General features: G+C 40.3%; 1 protein-coding gene across 7 annotated transcripts in view; it reads right to left on the bottom strand.

Moving 5' to 3' along the window:
* The window catches only part of PIBF1 (progesterone immunomodulatory binding factor 1), a 152,223-nt gene that overhangs the window by 90,966 nt on the left and 43,590 nt on the right, over window positions 1–17,667 (bottom strand). For all 7 annotated transcript variants that reach the window (XM_068150832.1, XM_068151075.1, XM_068151251.1 and 4 more), the window contains one exon: window positions 14,725–14,823. In XM_068150832.1, the coding sequence (XP_068006933.1) occupies window positions 14,725–14,823 (99 nt within the window). The remainder of the gene's footprint in view (window positions 1–14,724; window positions 14,824–17,667) is intronic.

Here is a 17,667-nt window from a genome sequence, read left to right as displayed (position 1 = left end):
TCTCCCCCTCATTTCTTCAGTTTCTCCTCTTCAGTTTCTCCTCTTTTCTCCTCTTCAGTTTCTCCTCCTTTCTTTTCTCTTAATATATTTAAGGCAAATTTGGGGTGAGTGGGGGTGTAAGAAGAAGGGGTTTGAAATGCTTTTTGTTCATACGTCTTCTATGAGGACGGACTGAGGGAGTTGGGGCTGTTCAGTCTGCAGAAGAGAAGGCTCCAAGGTGACCTCATTGTGGCCTTCCAGTATCTGAAGGGGGCCTAAAGGAAGGCTGGGGAAGGACTTCTCAGGATCTCAGGTAGTGATAGGACTAGGGGGAATGGAATGAAGCTGGAGGTGGGGAGATTCAGGCTGGATGTGAGGAGGTAGTTCTTCACCATGAGAGTGGTGAAGTCCTGGAATGGGTTGTCCAGGGAGGTGGTTGGGGCTCTGTCCCTGTAGGTGTTTAAGAGCAGGCTGGATGAGGCTCTGTCCAGCCTGATCTAGTGTGGGGTGTCCCTGCCCATGGCAGGTGGGTTGGAACTGGATGATCCTTGTGGTCCCTTCCAACCCTGAATGATACTATGATACTATGACACTATGTATGTTATATCACATAATTAAAGTAAAAGAGATTCCAGGAAATCTTTGAATTAAAGACTTAGTAATCCAAGTTTTAAATTTTTTCTGCATCTTCCTCTTAAGTCTAATAAAAAGCTAAAGAGATTTTTAAATGGTGGCAATTACAGTAAGAACTTACTGATAACGTGGTGTTGCATTGTGGACAAAATACAGATGGTTAAAGCTGGAAAAGAGAATAATCACAGAGTTGCAAAGTTAGCCCTACTGTCCACATTCAACTCACAATAAAAATGCTGCCAACAAATGGAAAAAAAAAATTAGAATGGTATCCAAATCCAGACTGCAGAAATGTGTCCGAGCACAGGTATTAAAATGTGAGCAAAGCATAAGTCCTAATAAGTGTTCCAGATACCAGGAAGCTAGGACAAGGAAGCTAAAATAATAAATATTCTTGAAGTAATACATAAATGGAAATAAACTTTCTCACAAATGGAACACCAGTGACTTTGAGTTGGTTTTGTTTGCTGGGCTTGTTCGTTTTTTAAGTCTAAGTATGCCTCATCTGCCTCCCCCTTTTTCCTTCCACTCTATCCCCACTACTCCTAAGTCCCTTTTAATTGTACAAAGTATTCAGGTTTGAGTTAGAATAGAATAGAATAGAATAGAATAGAATAGAATAGAATAGAATAGAATAGAATAGAATAGAATAGAATAGACCAGACCAGACCAGACCAGGCTGGAAGAGACCTTCAAGATCATCACGTCCAACCCATCAACCAATCCAACCCACCCAAACAACTAACCCATGGCACCAAGCACCCCATCAAGTCTCCTCCTGAACACCTCCAGTGATGGCGATTCCACCACCTCCTCGGGCAGCCCATTCCAATGGGCAATCACTCTCTCTGTATAGAACTTCTTCCTAACATCCAACCTAAACCCCCCCTAGTGCAGCCTGAGACTGTGTCCTCTTGTTCTCTCATATCTGAAGTATCAAGGAAACAGATTAAAGTGTGGAATGGCATGTAAACATAAAAAAAAAGTCACATTAAAGCAGATAACACTACATTTATCTTGAAAAGGCTGTACTACATTGAAAACTAAAGTAATGCAAAATTTTGCAAAACTCAGGACATATACCTAAAGAAAGGTATCATTTGCCTTGCTAAAGCACTCCAATTACAACATGGTGCTTGTAAACTTTAAGGCCTTTTCACAAAAATATTCTCCGTATTTTACAGGATGGTTAAATCAAAGTATGGTAAAGGTAGAAAAAACCCCACACCAAACAACAAAAATAAGACCTCTGCAAATACTTCTGGGCTATATCACAAAGGAGACTTCTCCATTCTCAAAGGTCTATTCAGAATCCACATGTTAGTAAAATATTCTTTGGAAGCAGTTTTGAAAACTGGATGTAATATTCATCCACATTTATCTGCCAAGATTTTTAATGTTTTAGAAGCTAAACTAAAACGTGTTGAAAGTGACTCATTGTGGTATCAGAAGGAAATAAGAACTCATTTAGAAGTGGGAGAAATACACTCACACTTCATCTGTGGGAATTCACTAGAGTTCTCTTCCAGTAAACATTATATTTTCAAATAATCATGGAAAATATGTTTCCATCAACTGAAGTTTATGAAGAGATTTAGACTGTTGGCATAACAAAAGAGACTTATAAAGAAAAAAGAAAAAAAACCCCAATCTTTAAAAATAATTCACAAGTAATTCTGCCAAATGATATCAATTTAACAATTAAAAAAAAGCTTGCAATTATTTTTGCTTTCTTTAAGGGATAAACTAAAACTGTTTAATACAGTTGTGCCACATAAAGAGAGAAACATTCGAGAGACAAAGGTCAAAAGGAAGATTTGACTATTTTACAAAGAAAATGCAAAGTGGGGGGAGAGCCCTGGCAGGCAAATAAATCACCATACTGTAACTCTTTACTAACTTGTAGCACATCAGTTGCTTTCTGTTCACCTGCATGCTTTAACATTGTAAGTACCTTGCAGCAAATGCACTACTTTGAAAGTTATTTCTTTCTTTGAAAAAAAGGTATTCATCTGGCAACGAGAAAATAAACCAGAACTGTAACCCATTTATCCCTGTGTATAGAACACTTTGAAAAAAGCCCAGAACTTTGACATAACACAGAAATTAAACTCAGATTTCCAAACTTGTGACTGGGAACAGCGTGTCATAAGAGACAAATCTAAAACAAAAAAAAGACCCAGCCCCAGTACCTTCTAAAATGTACACTTCCTGTAAAAGAAATAATAAAGAAATCAATAAATATCCTAGATAAACACACATCAGGGAAAAACAATACAATATTGCCTCACATAACTTAGGTGAAAAAAATCTTAGCATTAAGGAATTGACTAAAGCTTTGCTCCACCTAATACTGGGCATTTCACACGGGTACAGGATTTACATGAGTCATGCTGCATTTGTCCTCTACTGTTCAGACTACTCAGATTCAAGAGTCAATTAATCACCTGAAGTGAGATGTGTATGAAGACAAGGTCTAGAGTTTTGTGTTTTTCTCCCCCATCTGCATATGGTACTGTTTTGCACAAAAAAAATAACCCTTCTTCCCTTTCCATAGGGTTTTGAACAGGACAAATTCTTCCCCTTGCTACAACCCACAACCAGTTCTAGCGACCCCTGCAATGTATTCAAGATAAAAATGGGAAAAATTAACTTTTTTAAGCCTTTTGAAACTTATGACCTGGATTATATTTCTGGAAAGGAAAAGGTTAAGATATCAGGCAAATCAGAGTAAACATTAAGGGAAATTTCAGCAAGGATGAATCATTCGACTTCTATATCTGTTTACCCATGGCAACAAACACTTTCCATGAATCAATTAGCATATCCACGAAAACAATTCCAGATGACAAGATTCTATACATAAACACACAGTAGTATTTGTTAAAACATCAGCCAAGAGTTCCAGCATTTTGACAATATATCCACTACAGTTTAGATGAGATATACAAATGGGTAAGTGCAAGCATGTACATTTCTGTTTCACATGTGTATTATGAAATCTAATGTTTTATGAAAAGACTAAATGACAGTCGTCCACACAAGGTTCCTTTAATACCCTGCTCATAAATAGGGTTTATAAGAAAGGGCTGGGGACAGTTGTATTTAATATCTTTATTGATGACAGGATCGAGTGCACCCTCAATAAGTTTGTACATGACATGAAGCTGGGTGGGTGGGGCTGTCAATCTGCTGGAGGCAAAGAAGGCTCTGCAGAGGGATCTGGACAGGCTTGGATTGATGGACAGAGGTCAATTGTATTAAGCCAAGCACCAGGTCCTAGACTTGGGTCACAACAACCCTAAGGCAATGCTACAGGCTTGTGGAAGAGTGGCTTGAAAGTTGGTTGGCAGAGATGGATCTGGAGTACTGGACAACAGCTGAGAATGAGCCAGCAGTGTGCTCAGGCAACCAAGAAAGCCAACAGCATCCTAGCCTGTATGAGAAATAGTGAAACAAGGATGACCAGGGAATTGATCACAACCTTCTACTCAGCACTTCTGAAGCTGCACTTCCAAAACTGATGACAGTATTTGGTCTCTCACTACAAGTATGACATTAGGTAACAAGGCTGGTGAAGGGTCTTGAACACTAGTCCTATGAGGAGTGGCTAAGGGAGCTGGGGTTATTCAGCCTGGAGAAGAGGAGGCTGACTACAACTATGTGAAAGGAGGGTGTAGTGAGGAGGGTGTCAGGTAACAGTGATCAGAGAAAGGAAATGGACTTAAGCTGCACCAGGGGAGGTGGAGTCACCATGCCTGTAGGTATTTAAAAGACATTTGGAGGAGGTAGTTCGGTACATGGTTTAACATTTATGTATAGGGAAATGTTAGCTTAGGTTTGGACTCAATGATCTTAAGGTCTTTTCCACCCAGGCGATTCTATATGTTCTTATGAGCAACATCTTTATGAATTCTACCTAGTGGTAGGAACTACAGAAGGCCTCTATTGTTTGTAGTAAAGCCTTTTGATTTACTCTTTCACCTGCACCCTTCTAATACACCTCTGTTCAGTTTCCAGGTTCTTTGTTCTTGCTGCCTTTCACCATAGTGCTCTCAATCAACACCAGCTATGCTCAGCAGCAGTCCAGTCCGCTTCATACAGTCTCCCCTCAGAGGCCCACCCAGAACAAATGTTCACATTATCTTCAATCTTGCTGAGGTTCTGCTTGCAAGTAACTTGGTTTATATTAAAAAAAAAAAAGAAAAAAAAAGGTACACATCCATATACTCACTGTTTGGTAAACAAATGATGCTAGCATGTCACAATTACCACCCCACAGCTATCCAGAATCAAGCTCTTGAAATCTGGTTAGGTATGCAGTGAACACTAATTGCATGATCATTTTCCTCATTTCACAGAATATTCTTAGAGAGTTACCCTGATAGTTGTATTAGTAAAAACCTATACTACAACAGTGCCCTTACATCGTTTAGCTAGAAACACAAACAACTGTAAAAATTACCTAAATAGCTTTGCACTGAGTAAACTAAAGGACATGGCCTTCCCCACTATCCAGTATGTGATGCAATACTTCAGTGCTGAAGGCATGTAGTTTCAAAAATGAAATATACTGGTCTGCCTGCATGTAAAGAAGTCCCTCAGCCAACCCTGACAAAGTCTGGGATACATTCCTGAGGAAATCTTACCTAGAAAAGGGACTGTACAAAAGGCAAGTCAGCCAACCAACCCTTTCCATTCTCTTCTTACCAAGGCATCCATCACCAAAAAAGCAAGTCTCATGACAAGAGAAAGCAGTAACAGGCTGCAAAGGACTCACTTGGTTGTTCCATCAATTGTGAACAGGGATTTCATCATTTGTGAGCACTGCATATAAGTATTGTATGTCCCTCTCTTTTGGGAAGTCCCCAAGATGACTAAGATTAATTACACATATTCGATACTGGATGGACTAATGCCACAGGCAAACAGCTCCCTGTGGGTGAAACTTCCATGGCTCACTGACGTACGTTAGTCTTAGTAGTGTGCTCATAAATGACTACAGTATGATGACTCTTCACTTCATGTAGTCATTTACAAATGGACTATCTACCTACCCTCAATTCCAGAACAATACGCTAGTTTTCTTCACACATGAGTTAGTTACATGAAGTGGGTATCACCACCATACAAGTGACAACCGAGATGAGAGTGGTAGAGTTAGGGCTTCAAATTATACTTAACATTTTTCTCAGCTCTTTAAATGGGATATTGCAGAAGGCAAGCTCTGGCCAAAACTCTCTTGTTAGTCAGAAAGTCTTACATTTATATTTCTGAGTTTCTTATGAGATCTGTAACATTAGAAAGCCGTAACTTCCTTCTTAAACCACACAAACAACTATTTGGACAGACGTTTCTTCACCAGTTTGTTATTCAGATAGGAGTATAGTCACATCCTTTTCCAGAGGGTAATCAGAATGTAATCACAGTAGTTATATTCTGGAATTACAGTCTGAGTCTATTAAAAGAAAACTTTTATGGTTTTATTAGACTAAAGCATGTTACATAAGCAGGAAATATGAGTACCATATTTTTTGTAAAGCCACACAGAAAATACAATATTCCTGCTTTGAAGAATTTTGATTTGGAAAAAGTATTATAATACACAGTTTTGGTAGAAGCACACAGTTAACAATCATTGCCTGCACTAATAGTTAAATTGTTATTTGTGACTTCCTTCCATATTCTAAAACCTGTGTACTTGGAGTTTCCTATTAAAATAACGTTATTTTCTCTTATGTCAATGAAGTGGTTTTTGCTACCTAATGCTGCTAGGGACTTCACACACAAATGTAATCCTTCAAGCTCAGATGGCTAGAAATATTCCACACACAAAGCACACAGTTAAGAGGCTGAGAAGTCCTCTAGTGTTTTTATAGCTTGTTCTGTTCTGTGTAAAATAGCTGTACATAGAATAGCTCTAGTGTATCACACAAAAGGTCCATGCAGCCTGATAATCCCATCTCCAAATGCAGCCAAAAGTGTACGTTTTGAGAAAAGCAAGAAAAACTTCTGCATAGATTATATTTCTCCCTAATCTTCTACCACTAGTGTTTAACTATTTCTAGCTCAAGAATTTCCTGAACTGGATGTGGTTTCTGCTTGTTAAGTAATTATCTAATTTATGCCTGAGCTTTTTCAGTCTCCATTTGAACTCATGTAACCTTTTATCATTTACAGCATCATTTGGTAATGGGTTCCAAAGGACCCCTGTTTGCTCATCCCATTAGTTATCATTAAGGAGAAGCTGCACACAGAGAATCACAAACATGTTTGTGTGCAGGAGGGATACTAAAAAATTACAACAAAATCATGGACTGCAGTGGAAGTTTCAACTCCACAATTCAAGAAATTGCAAGAGCACCTTTATATCACACAATGCTTCCTTGAAGGAGATTATAACTGCTTTCAAAGTTGTTCTCAAAGGACTCTGATGGTTTTTTCAACATTTCCTGGCTAACAAGAAAACCCTAAGGACTTAAGAGAGTAAATAGTTTCTTGGCTATGCAAGCATAACAGCCATCACAGAATTTTAACATTCCTGCTAACAGGAAGTGAACAGGTAAAACGAAAACGTCACGGCTGTAGGAAATCCTTTATGATACAAGGATATGTTCTTAGTACAACCTCCCCAGAGTATTCTTCAGAGGTTAATAATATTTTCTGAGAATTATTTCTTAGGATCTGAGGCAAGAGGAACTGAAATAAAAAGACTTCTACAGCTATAATTGTTGAACATCCCTTGTGCTGTAAGAGAACAAGCTTCAAAGCCTGTGTTCCAGATGTAATGAAGCTCTGCACAAGAGCAATTTCTCATTCCCGTGAGTCTTGACACTGATAGCACTACAACATCAAGACAGTTACAGTTATGAGGTGACAGGTTACAGGGCTTGATGTTTTCATTCTGGAAGAACACTATCTTAACTAAGAATGTAAAATTTTGAGATCCTTATTAGGGAACAAAGACAACTAGGCATGCCTTAGCAAGTCTGCAGTCTTACTAACTCTACCACTCATCTATTTGATGGAGGTAGTTCATATGAGAAATGTCCCTGATTACTGCAGGGAGGTTGGACAAGATAACCATTAAGAACTCCCTTCAAACTCAAATAATTCTGATTCTATTCCACAATAATTTTTAGTGCTGGTTTTGTGGTGGTGTTGTTTTGTTGGGTTGGTTTTTTTTGAGCAAGAAGTAACAGATTAACAGTCAATAGATCAAAAATAACACTCCAGGTATACTGAAGAGAAGGAAAAGTTAACTCTATTTACTATCTACAGTCCACTAGGAAGCTATTGTAGAATTGCTCTCCTCATTCAAACCCTAGACACTTTGACTGAGGCAGTACAGCTTTAAAAGAAGAAAAGGTCTTAGACATATTACCAGCAGTTTCAAACAAAGGGAAAAGGTTTCCATTTGGTCATTGGTGTTTCTGTTTGGTTAGTTTCTAGTACATGTGTGACACTGACCACAGTATAACCAAAAATAACAGATCAGTAGGGTTTTCTTGTTATCACAAGCAAATGAAACATGGATTCTCACATGGTATTATACAGTTGTGTAATACATCCTGACATTACAGTGATCTACCCTGAAACTCAAACAGCAGGTTCTTTCTCAATCTCTCTCTTTCATTAATATTATAACTTCTGGGATTTTTTGCCATTTGTAAACAGCCACTTACAAAAGGCTATCACAAACATCAGTAAGAAAAAGATGAAAATGATTGCAGTTGACTATAAAATTGGGTATTAGCTACACTTCTGATCACAAGATTTGCCAGGGGCTTTATTTAATCATCATTCAGGCCAGTCAACATTCCACATGCTTCTGAAGCTTTCAAACATGTTTGTTTATAAAGATTATGATGCCAGTGGTAACTACGATGAGTCACCTTGTTTTCACTGAGGCAGAAATAGCTGTTACAATCACTTAAATATAGAATTGGACAACACAGGTATTCCTTTTTTATCTTAGGGGCTTCTGGTGATATTACAAAAATCTCTGTTTCATGGAACTGTCACATGTCAGTCCACAGTAAATTCAGAATTTGAGGTCTTTTAAGTTAAGGCACTTACTCCATCTTATCATGCCAGCTTGTTGCTTTGTAGCTCATTTAGGCAGCTGATATAGAATAGAATAGAATAGAATAGAATAGAATAGAATAGAATAGAATAGAATAGAATAGCATAGAATAGACCAAGTTGGAAGAGACCTTCAAGATCATCACGTCCAACCTATCATCCAACACCACCTAATCAACTAAACCATGCAACCAAGCACCCTATCAAGTCTCCTCCTCAACACCTCCAGTGATGGCGATTCCACCACCTCCCCGGGCAGCCCATTCCAGTGGGCAATCACTCTCTCTGTGTAGAACTTCCTCCTGACCTCCAGCCTGAACTCCCCTGGCGCAGCCTGAGACTGTGTCCTCTTGTTCTGGTACTGGCTGCCTGGGAGAAGAGACCAACCCCTTCCCAGCTACAACCCCCCTTCAGGCAGTTGTAGACAGCAATAAGGTCACCTCTGAGTCTCCTCTTCTCCAGGCTAAGCAGCCCCAGCTCCCTCAGCCTCTCCTCATAGGGCTTGTGTTCCAAGCCCCTCATCAACTTTGTTGCCCTTCTCTGGACACATTCCAGCAAGTCAACATCCTTCCTAAACTGAGGGGCCCAGAAGTGGACACAGTACTTGAGGTGTGGCCTAACCAGTGCAGTGTACAGGGGCAGAATGACCTCCCTGCTTTGGAATGCTGAAATAGTCACATTCTTGACAACTGTGCTGTAGTTAGAAGTGAGGTAGTTTTAAAGAGAGGCACCTACATTTTAAAGGGAAGTACATGTTTTCCAGTTCCCAAAGGAGAAGTTTTTTCTCTGAAAAGCATAATTTTCTGAAGCAGAATCTACTATTTCAAAGTCCAAAAATTCAGTATTTATCAACTTAATTTCTAGCTTATAACTAGAAAAAGCTGCATGAAAACAGGAGTAGACTAGAACAAACCAGGTTGGAAGAGACTTTCGAGATCACTGTGTTCAACCCATCATCCAACACCATCTAATCAACTAAACCATGGCACCAAGCACCCCATCAAGTCTCCTAAACACCTTCAGGGATGATGACTCCACCATCTCCCTGGGCAGCCCATTCCAATGGGCAATCACTCTCTCTATGAAGAAGTTTTTCCTAACATCCAGTCTAAACCTCCCCTGGCACAGCTTGAGACAGTGTCCTCTTGTTCTGGTACTGGTTGCCTGGGAGAAGAGACCAGCCCCCACCTGGCCACAACCTCCCTTCAGGTAGTTGTCGAGAGCAATAAGGTCTCCCCTGAGCCTCCTCTTCTCCAGGCTAAGCAATCCCAGCTCCCTCAGCCTCTCCTCATAGAGCTTGTGCTCCAAATCCCTCACCAACTTCGTTGCCCTTCTGTGGACACGCTCCAGCAGGTCAACATCTTTTCTAAACTAAGGGATCTCGAACTGGACACAGGACTCAAGGTGTGGCCTAACCAATGCGGTGTACAGGGAAGAATGGCCTCCCTGCTCCTGCTGGCCACACTATTCCTGATACAAGCCAGGATGCCATTGGCCCTCTTGGCTGCCTGGGCACACTGCTGGCTCATGTTCAGCCCACTATCAACCAGTACCCCCAGGTCCCTTTCTGCCTGGCCACTCTCCAGACACTCTGACCCCAGCCTGTAGCGCTGCATGGGGTATGAACATATCAACAAGTATAAACATATCAAACAAGATATGTTTCAACTTTCATATTACTAACTTTTTTTTTTTTTTTTTTACCCTCTGAAGTTTGCACTTTAAAACCTTATGTTTCTGACTGGAGAGAAAATTCCCCTCTCAAAAAGGTAACTATGAAAAACATTATATAAATTAGGAATACATCAGAAAAGCATTTTCTCCATGGTTCTTAAATTTAAGGAAAAAAAAAAAGGAAGGCAAAAATTATGATGTTTAAATTTTCATTAAAACCACAGAAGCTCATATTTTAACTGTCATACTCCAGACCCATTTTCAAGAAAAGCTTCCAGTTGGATGTCAGGTCCCCAGATAGGACAGAAAGTTTTATCACCATGAAAGGCAGAAGTCTCATCAGAAACACATACAGTTGACTCGCATTAGCATTTTGATTCAGGAGATCAGTTTTGAGCAAAGGTTCCTGGTTGTCTCTGCTTAACCAGCTTTGATTCCCAAATTTTGATTTACATTGCGGAGCCATCATCTCAAGAGTTTGTTAACTGAATTCCTTTTTGAGAATCAAAGAACACCTACAATACACTCTTAACTGCTAAAAGCATTCAGCACCCTTGGGCCCACTCAGCCTGAACTAGAATTCATCTGAAGTCAAACGTCTGAAACTCTGCATGGATATCAAGTCATCTGGGCCATTTTGTTTACTCTAAAACTACCCCTGGTATTTCACACCACTAGTTAGCAACAACATTTTCTTCATTCCGCAGGCAGTGCTTTTTCTTCAGTAATACCACCCCTGAAATTTAGGAACTATACATTAAGTATGTCATTAATGTAAATAATTTGTGTCTATGCACAAATTAACAACATTTTAATGGATTGCTACTTGTAAGTAAAAACAATGCGAAGCAAAGAAAGTTTACATCTAGTACTTTCTTAGAACAGATAACTAGGTAGATCTATTGGTTAATGGACTGATCACAGTATCACCAAGGTTAAAAGAGACCTCAAAGATCATTGAGTTCAACCTATCACCACTGACCTCATGACTAGACCATGGCACCAATGTGAAAGTTTAGTCTGTGCTTTCAAGAAAGACAGTATCACAGTATCGCCAAGGTTGGAAGAGACCTCAAGGATCATCGAGTCCAACCTATCAACACAGACCCATGACTAGTCCATGGCACCAAGTGCCACATCCAATCCCCTCTTGAACATCTCCAGGGATGGTGACTCCACCACCTCCCCAGGCAGCACATTCTAATGACTAATGACTCTCTTGGTGAAGAACTTTCTCCTCACCTCCAGCCTAAACTTCCCCTGGCACAGCTTGAGACTGTGTCCCCTTGTTCTAGTGCTGGTTGCCTGGGAGAAGAGACCAACCCCCTCCTGGCTACAACCACCTTTCAGGTAGTTGTAGAGGGCAATGAGTCACCCTTGAGCCTCCTCTTCTCCAGGATAAACAATCCCAGCTCCCTCAGCCTCTCCTCATAGGGCTTGTGCTCAAGGCCTCTCACCAGCCATGTTGCCTTTCTCTGGACACATTCAAGTGTTTCGATGTCCTTCTTAAACTGAGGGGCTCAGAACTGGACACAGTACTCGAGGTGTGGCCTAACCAATGCAGAGTACAGGGGCACAATGACCTCCCTGCTCCTGCTGGCCACACTATTCCTAATGCAGGCCAGGATGCCATTGGCCTTCTTGGCCACCTGGGCACACTGCTGGCTCATGTTTAGGCGGCTGTCGATCAGCACCCCCAGGTCCCTCTCCATTTGGCAGCTCTCCAGCCATTCTGACCCTAGCCTGTAGCTCTGCATGGGGTTGTTGCGGCCAAAGTGCAGCACTCAGCACTTGGACTTGTTAAATGACATCCCATTGGACTCTGCCCATCTGTCTAGCTGGTTGAGGTCCCTCTGCAGAGCCCTTCTACCCTCTAACTGACTAACATCTGCCCCTAACTTGGTATCATCTGCAAATTTGCTGATGACTGACTCAATCCCCTCATCCAGATCATCAATGAAGATGCTAAAGAGGATGGGGCCCAGCACTGATGACAGTTGCAGAATTCTCTAGCTGAATGTTTGGGTGTAAAAAAGAAAGCAAAGATTAATTCTAAATGAATTTCATTGGTCAGATATGAGATATACCATAGCAAATGTCTATAACATTCTTTCTCTCACTCACTCCAGCTTCAGTCAGTCTGTTTTTCATTTCTTGGCCAGAATGCATGCTGCTGACCCAGAACTGAAACTGATAAGAAAACTAACTTCTAAACAACTGCTTTGAGCTAACAAATTTCCGTTAATATCCTTTTCTCTCTCTTTCTCCTTTTTCATCTAATTAACTGGAGGGGAAAGGGAAGGGGAAAAGAGGTTGGAGGGAACCAGATGTGAGATCCTCCTGCGAGGGGAATTTTTCCTGTTTTGTGTTATTTCCTGTAAATTCTTGTATAATATTGTAAATACTGTATACTTTGTATATATTCATTGCATTTCATTGTTGCTTATAAGATACAGCCTTCATTCACTTCTCCAACTGGGTTAGCTGTGCTTTATGTGGGTGTGGGTGGATTAAACCATCTCACCACTACAACTGACTTTTTCATTTTAGAAAAGAAAGGTTTGAATTAAACAATGCATCAATTCTATGATTAAGAACTTATTATTAAAAGCTTTGAATATTGTCCATAGTTTTAAAATTGTTTAAAAGACATTTGAATGAGGAGCTGAGGGACATGGCCTAACAGCTGTGTACAGGGAGATGCTAGGTTATGGTTGGACTTGATGATCTTAAGGTCTTTTCCATCCAGGCAACTCTATTCTATATCTATGCTAAATTACCTCAAAATTTACTATAACAAATAGTCTGCATTTACAAAGAGTGAAGCTGTAGAACAGGATAGTCATACTACATGTAAGCAGGCAGAAAACCAGCCATAGTTTCCTTCTCTGTATGTGTTGCACATTTGTATTGACACTAGGTGGTAGAGGCGCCATCCCTGGAAGTGTTTAAGACGAGGCTGGACGAGGCTCTGTCCAGCCTGATCTAGTGTGGGGTATACCTGCCCATGGCAGGGGGGTTGGAACTAGATGATCCTTGTGGTCCCTTCCAACCCTGACTGATACTATGATACTGAGTGCTTGTGGGTAAGAATTAGAGGGAAGACTGGCAGGGCAGACATCCTGGTTGGAGTCTGTTATAGACCACCCAACCAGGAGGAAGATGTTGATGAAGCATTCTATAGGGAGCTTAGGGCTGTCTCAAGGTCTCCAGACCTTGTTCTCATGGGAGACTTCAACCTGCCTGACATCTGCTGGGATCTCAACACAGCAGAGAGGAGACAGTCTAGGAGGTTCTTAGAGTGCATGGAGGACAGCTTCTTATCCCAGGTGCTGTGAGAGCCTACGAGAGGTAAGGCTATGCTTGACCTCCTCTTCACCAATAGGGAAGGGCTGGTGGGTGATGTGGTGGTTGGAGGGTGTTTAGGGGCCAGTGACCACAAGATAATTCAATTTTCGGTATTCAGTCAAGCTAAGGGGGTAGCAAGAAGACTTCTACTCTGGACTTCCAGAGGGCAGACTTCAGGTTACTCAAGGAACTAATTCAGAGGGTTCCTTGGGATAAGGCCCTTAAAAATAAAGGGGTCCAGGAGGGCTGGACCTGCTTCAAGGAAGAATTGTTGAAGGTGCAGGAATAGGCTGTGCCAATGTGCCGGAAGATGAGCCGCCAGGGCAGACGGCCAGCCTGGATGGGTAATGAACTTTTAATAGAACTAAGGGAAAAAAAGAGGGTGTATCACCTTTGGAAGAAAAGTGAGGCAACCCACGGAATGTTTAAGGATGTTGCTAGATCATGTAGGAAGAAAATCAGGGCGGCAAAAGCACATTTGGAGCTTAGCCTGCCCTCTGCTGTGAAGGACAACAAAAAGTCCATCTATAAATACATTAATAGCAAAAGGAAGGGCAAGGACAACCTCCACTCCTTGGTGGACATGAAGGGAAACGTTGTATCAAAGGATGAGGAAAAGGCAGAGGTACTTAACACCTTCTTTGACTCAATTTTCACTAGCAGGACAGAACGTCTTCCAGACAGCTGGCCTGCAGAGCTGGCAGAAGGAGCCAGGGAGCTGCATAGTTCCCCTATGTTCCAGGAGCAGGTAGTTGGAGCTCTCCTCAGCCGCTTGGATCCCCACAAGTCCATGGGACCGGATGGGATCCATCCTAGGGTGCTGAGAGAGCTGGCAGATGAGCTGGCTAAGCCACTCTTCATCATTTTTCATCAGTCCTGGCTCACTGTATTCTTTATAAGCAGAAAGCCAAAGCAGTCGTTCCCTCTACCTAGATATTTACATCTAAAGAGTTTTAAGTTACGCCTTTAGATTTTTTTAACTATGCATCTTGAAAAAACACTTACTGTTCTAGGAGTTGATCATATTTTCTTAAAGCATCCTTCTCAGCAATAACTGCTCTTTCTTTCTCAGCAACAGCATTATCTCTTGCTTCTCTCAAATTTCTGAAAAAACAACCAAAAAACAGTTATTCTGTCAAGAAATCTGTCAGGAAAAAGACTGGTTTGTTTCAATGCCACCTTCTTCAGTCTCACAGAATGACTGAGGGGTCTATCTGCCCTATATGCCTATTCATTAGAGGCTCTACATCAGATAGTTTTCATATATACAAGCAAACTTCCCAGTTCTGCAATTCAAAACCAGTTATCAAACCACCCATTTAGATGTAGAATCATTTTTTTGGGGATAGGAATTAATTGCATTCCAATAACTTTGCTTGGTACTTCATGAGTAACTGGGGGAACACTGTCCTAGTTGAGATGATTTGCAACTTCTATGTCAGAACAGGAAAATATTAGCTAGGCATAGAAATTCTACTTCTACAGACATCTAACTGGCTAGTTAGCTCAAAATATGGATAACTGCTTATCATTGGTGTCTCCTGGCTTCTATTACTGGCATAATTTTTGATCTCCACAGAACCATAATAAGCATTTTACTGCATTTAAAACTTTTGCAATTTTTTAACCAAGAATCAGTGAGACCTTGCAAACTATCTCATTATTTCACCAACATGAAGAATAATACACACAGTATTTGGGCAAAAAAATTAACTAGGTATTAGCAGTCTGTTAATATGTATTCTTTACAGCATAGCATTGCAATAAACTGTACTAAGTGGAAATACTGCTCATACAGTGCTATAAGCTGTATCTCCATTGTTTCATGCAACACAGTAATAGATTATTGACAGAGCAAACAGTGGTTGTTGAGGACCAGACACCTAAGTTGTGACTGCTTGAGAATTTTACTTTACTCTTGGTTTGCTCCTCTGATTTGAACACTGACTAGTATTTGGAATACATCTGATGATTTTAGAGACTCCTTTCAATTTTGTTTAATCTAAAAGGAATCCTTTTCATGTGCTACAAACATGAGCACAGTGCTGCAAATCCAAGTGCAAACTGCGAAACAAGCAAAACTGTGGCAACCAGCAATGACTAGCAGGTTTCACTTCCAAACCACATTCCTCATCTGAACTGAACTGTTAACGTAGATGCAACCAAGCTCTCCTCACTGAAATTGTTTCTTCCCTCCTCCCTCACAACAACTTTTTGATTTAAAGCAAAGTGAAGTTATAGTCTCAGGTAAAGTGCATAGAAAAGTCAAGATGCAGAGGTAAATGGAAAATGATTAAGCCCATGTAAATGTTATCCTGGGTCATTTCAGATACAATAAAGGTATATATTTTTTGGATGAAAGATTATTTTCTTGATTAAGGAAATGTTTCCAATACTTCTCCAGTGTCAGAACTATGTAACAATTAACTGGCTATGAGAGAAAGGTAACAAAATTTTCTTTAAAAATTGAACTACTGAGGCTACAAAATTCACTGATTAAATTCAAAGACTGTTCTGGAGAGTAGTTTCTTTAGAATTGACTTATGACAAAACAACAAAATTAATCAGTATATTCTTAACAGCATTAAGATCAAGCATAGTATGCCTCAGAGTAGGAGTGCAGTGTCTCCTTAAGACTAGAGTAATGGAAGTAGGATAAAAATGAAATGGTAGGAGGCATATAGCAACTTGTTTAGAGAATAAGCTATTTTGCTTAACTGAACAGCTAATCAATTGGAAATGCAATAGAAGGACAAAGGAAACAAGCAAGGTACTGCTCAACCCACAAGATGACTATCACAGATGTGACAACTTCTGTTCACATATTTTCAACAGAGTTAGGAAACATCCCAGCAACACTGCCAGTTTTTAGACTGTGTGACTGCAACTCTGAAAAAGGTAAAGCACCTACATGATGGTTGCACATACAGGCCATATAGACCATCAGGTATTTAGCAAGTCTGCCACACAAGTGAAAGTACAATGTTAAAACAGGACAGAAACACTACTAACAGATTTGCGAACAGGTATGGGGGGAAAAAAGAAAGGTGGGATGAGGAAGCAGAAGCATAAGGGCATCTATATTAGCTTTTGAAATCTCTCAGCAACTGACATTTATTGGACTTTAGTTTGCATACCAAAACTGTTCTAGACTGCACAAACTAAATTCCAGTCAGACTGAACCAAGTTAGAAGATGCACTGAGGGAGAGCATCTAACAGACTCAAAGCTACTGAATAGTGTTTGATCTATGGGAACACACTACAGCTAATCCAAAGCCAAACCCCATGCATTCACCTGCCCTGTGAAATCACTCATGCTTTCTAATGCAAACATAGCCAATGATTACTACAACCAAGCAAGCAAAATTGATCCCAAATAAATTAAGAATGAAAGCATCACCTTTTTATTGGTTTCCTCCCCTGTTTTAGCTTCTTGAACTGACTCATCCAAGTGTAAAATAAATGCCAATAAATTCAAGGGAAAATATCAGGCTTGGCAAAGTAAATGTAACTGAATATTAGCTGTAATACTATTCCATGCTTTGAGCCCAAAGATGAAAACAGTATCTTGGCTTTATTTTCAGTCACAATCAGCATCTCACCATATCAAACAAATTCACTGCAAACTCCTTTGCTCACAATTTGGGATTCCTTTTGTTTCACCATTGAGGAGCACCTCAGACTGGGAAGCACTGCCTTACAGTGATTATTTTTCTTAGTATTTTATAGAAAGAGCATACACCGAAAATCCTCTTCCCCCCCCCAAAATATGAAGTCAAACCTAAGGGCTTTACATTTCAGAAGTAATTATTTCAAAATGAGGAACAAACCTTTTGTAAATTGCTTCCAGATACAAATGTAATATCTTTCAGAAGCTTTCACAATTATATACAGACTCTTGTCAAATCTCCACAAACAGAGGAGATTTAAATTCATGCTTTGCAATT

This window comes from Melanerpes formicivorus, unplaced genomic scaffold (assembly GCF_026170545.1).
Source record: "Melanerpes formicivorus ecotype bairdi unplaced genomic scaffold, bMelFor1.0.p_v2 SCAF_1, whole genome shotgun sequence".
Lineage (NCBI taxonomy): Eukaryota > Metazoa > Chordata > Aves > Piciformes > Picidae > Melanerpes > Melanerpes formicivorus.
Note: the sequence above shows the minus strand (reverse complement) of the source record. Positions and strands in the feature narration are given on the sequence as shown.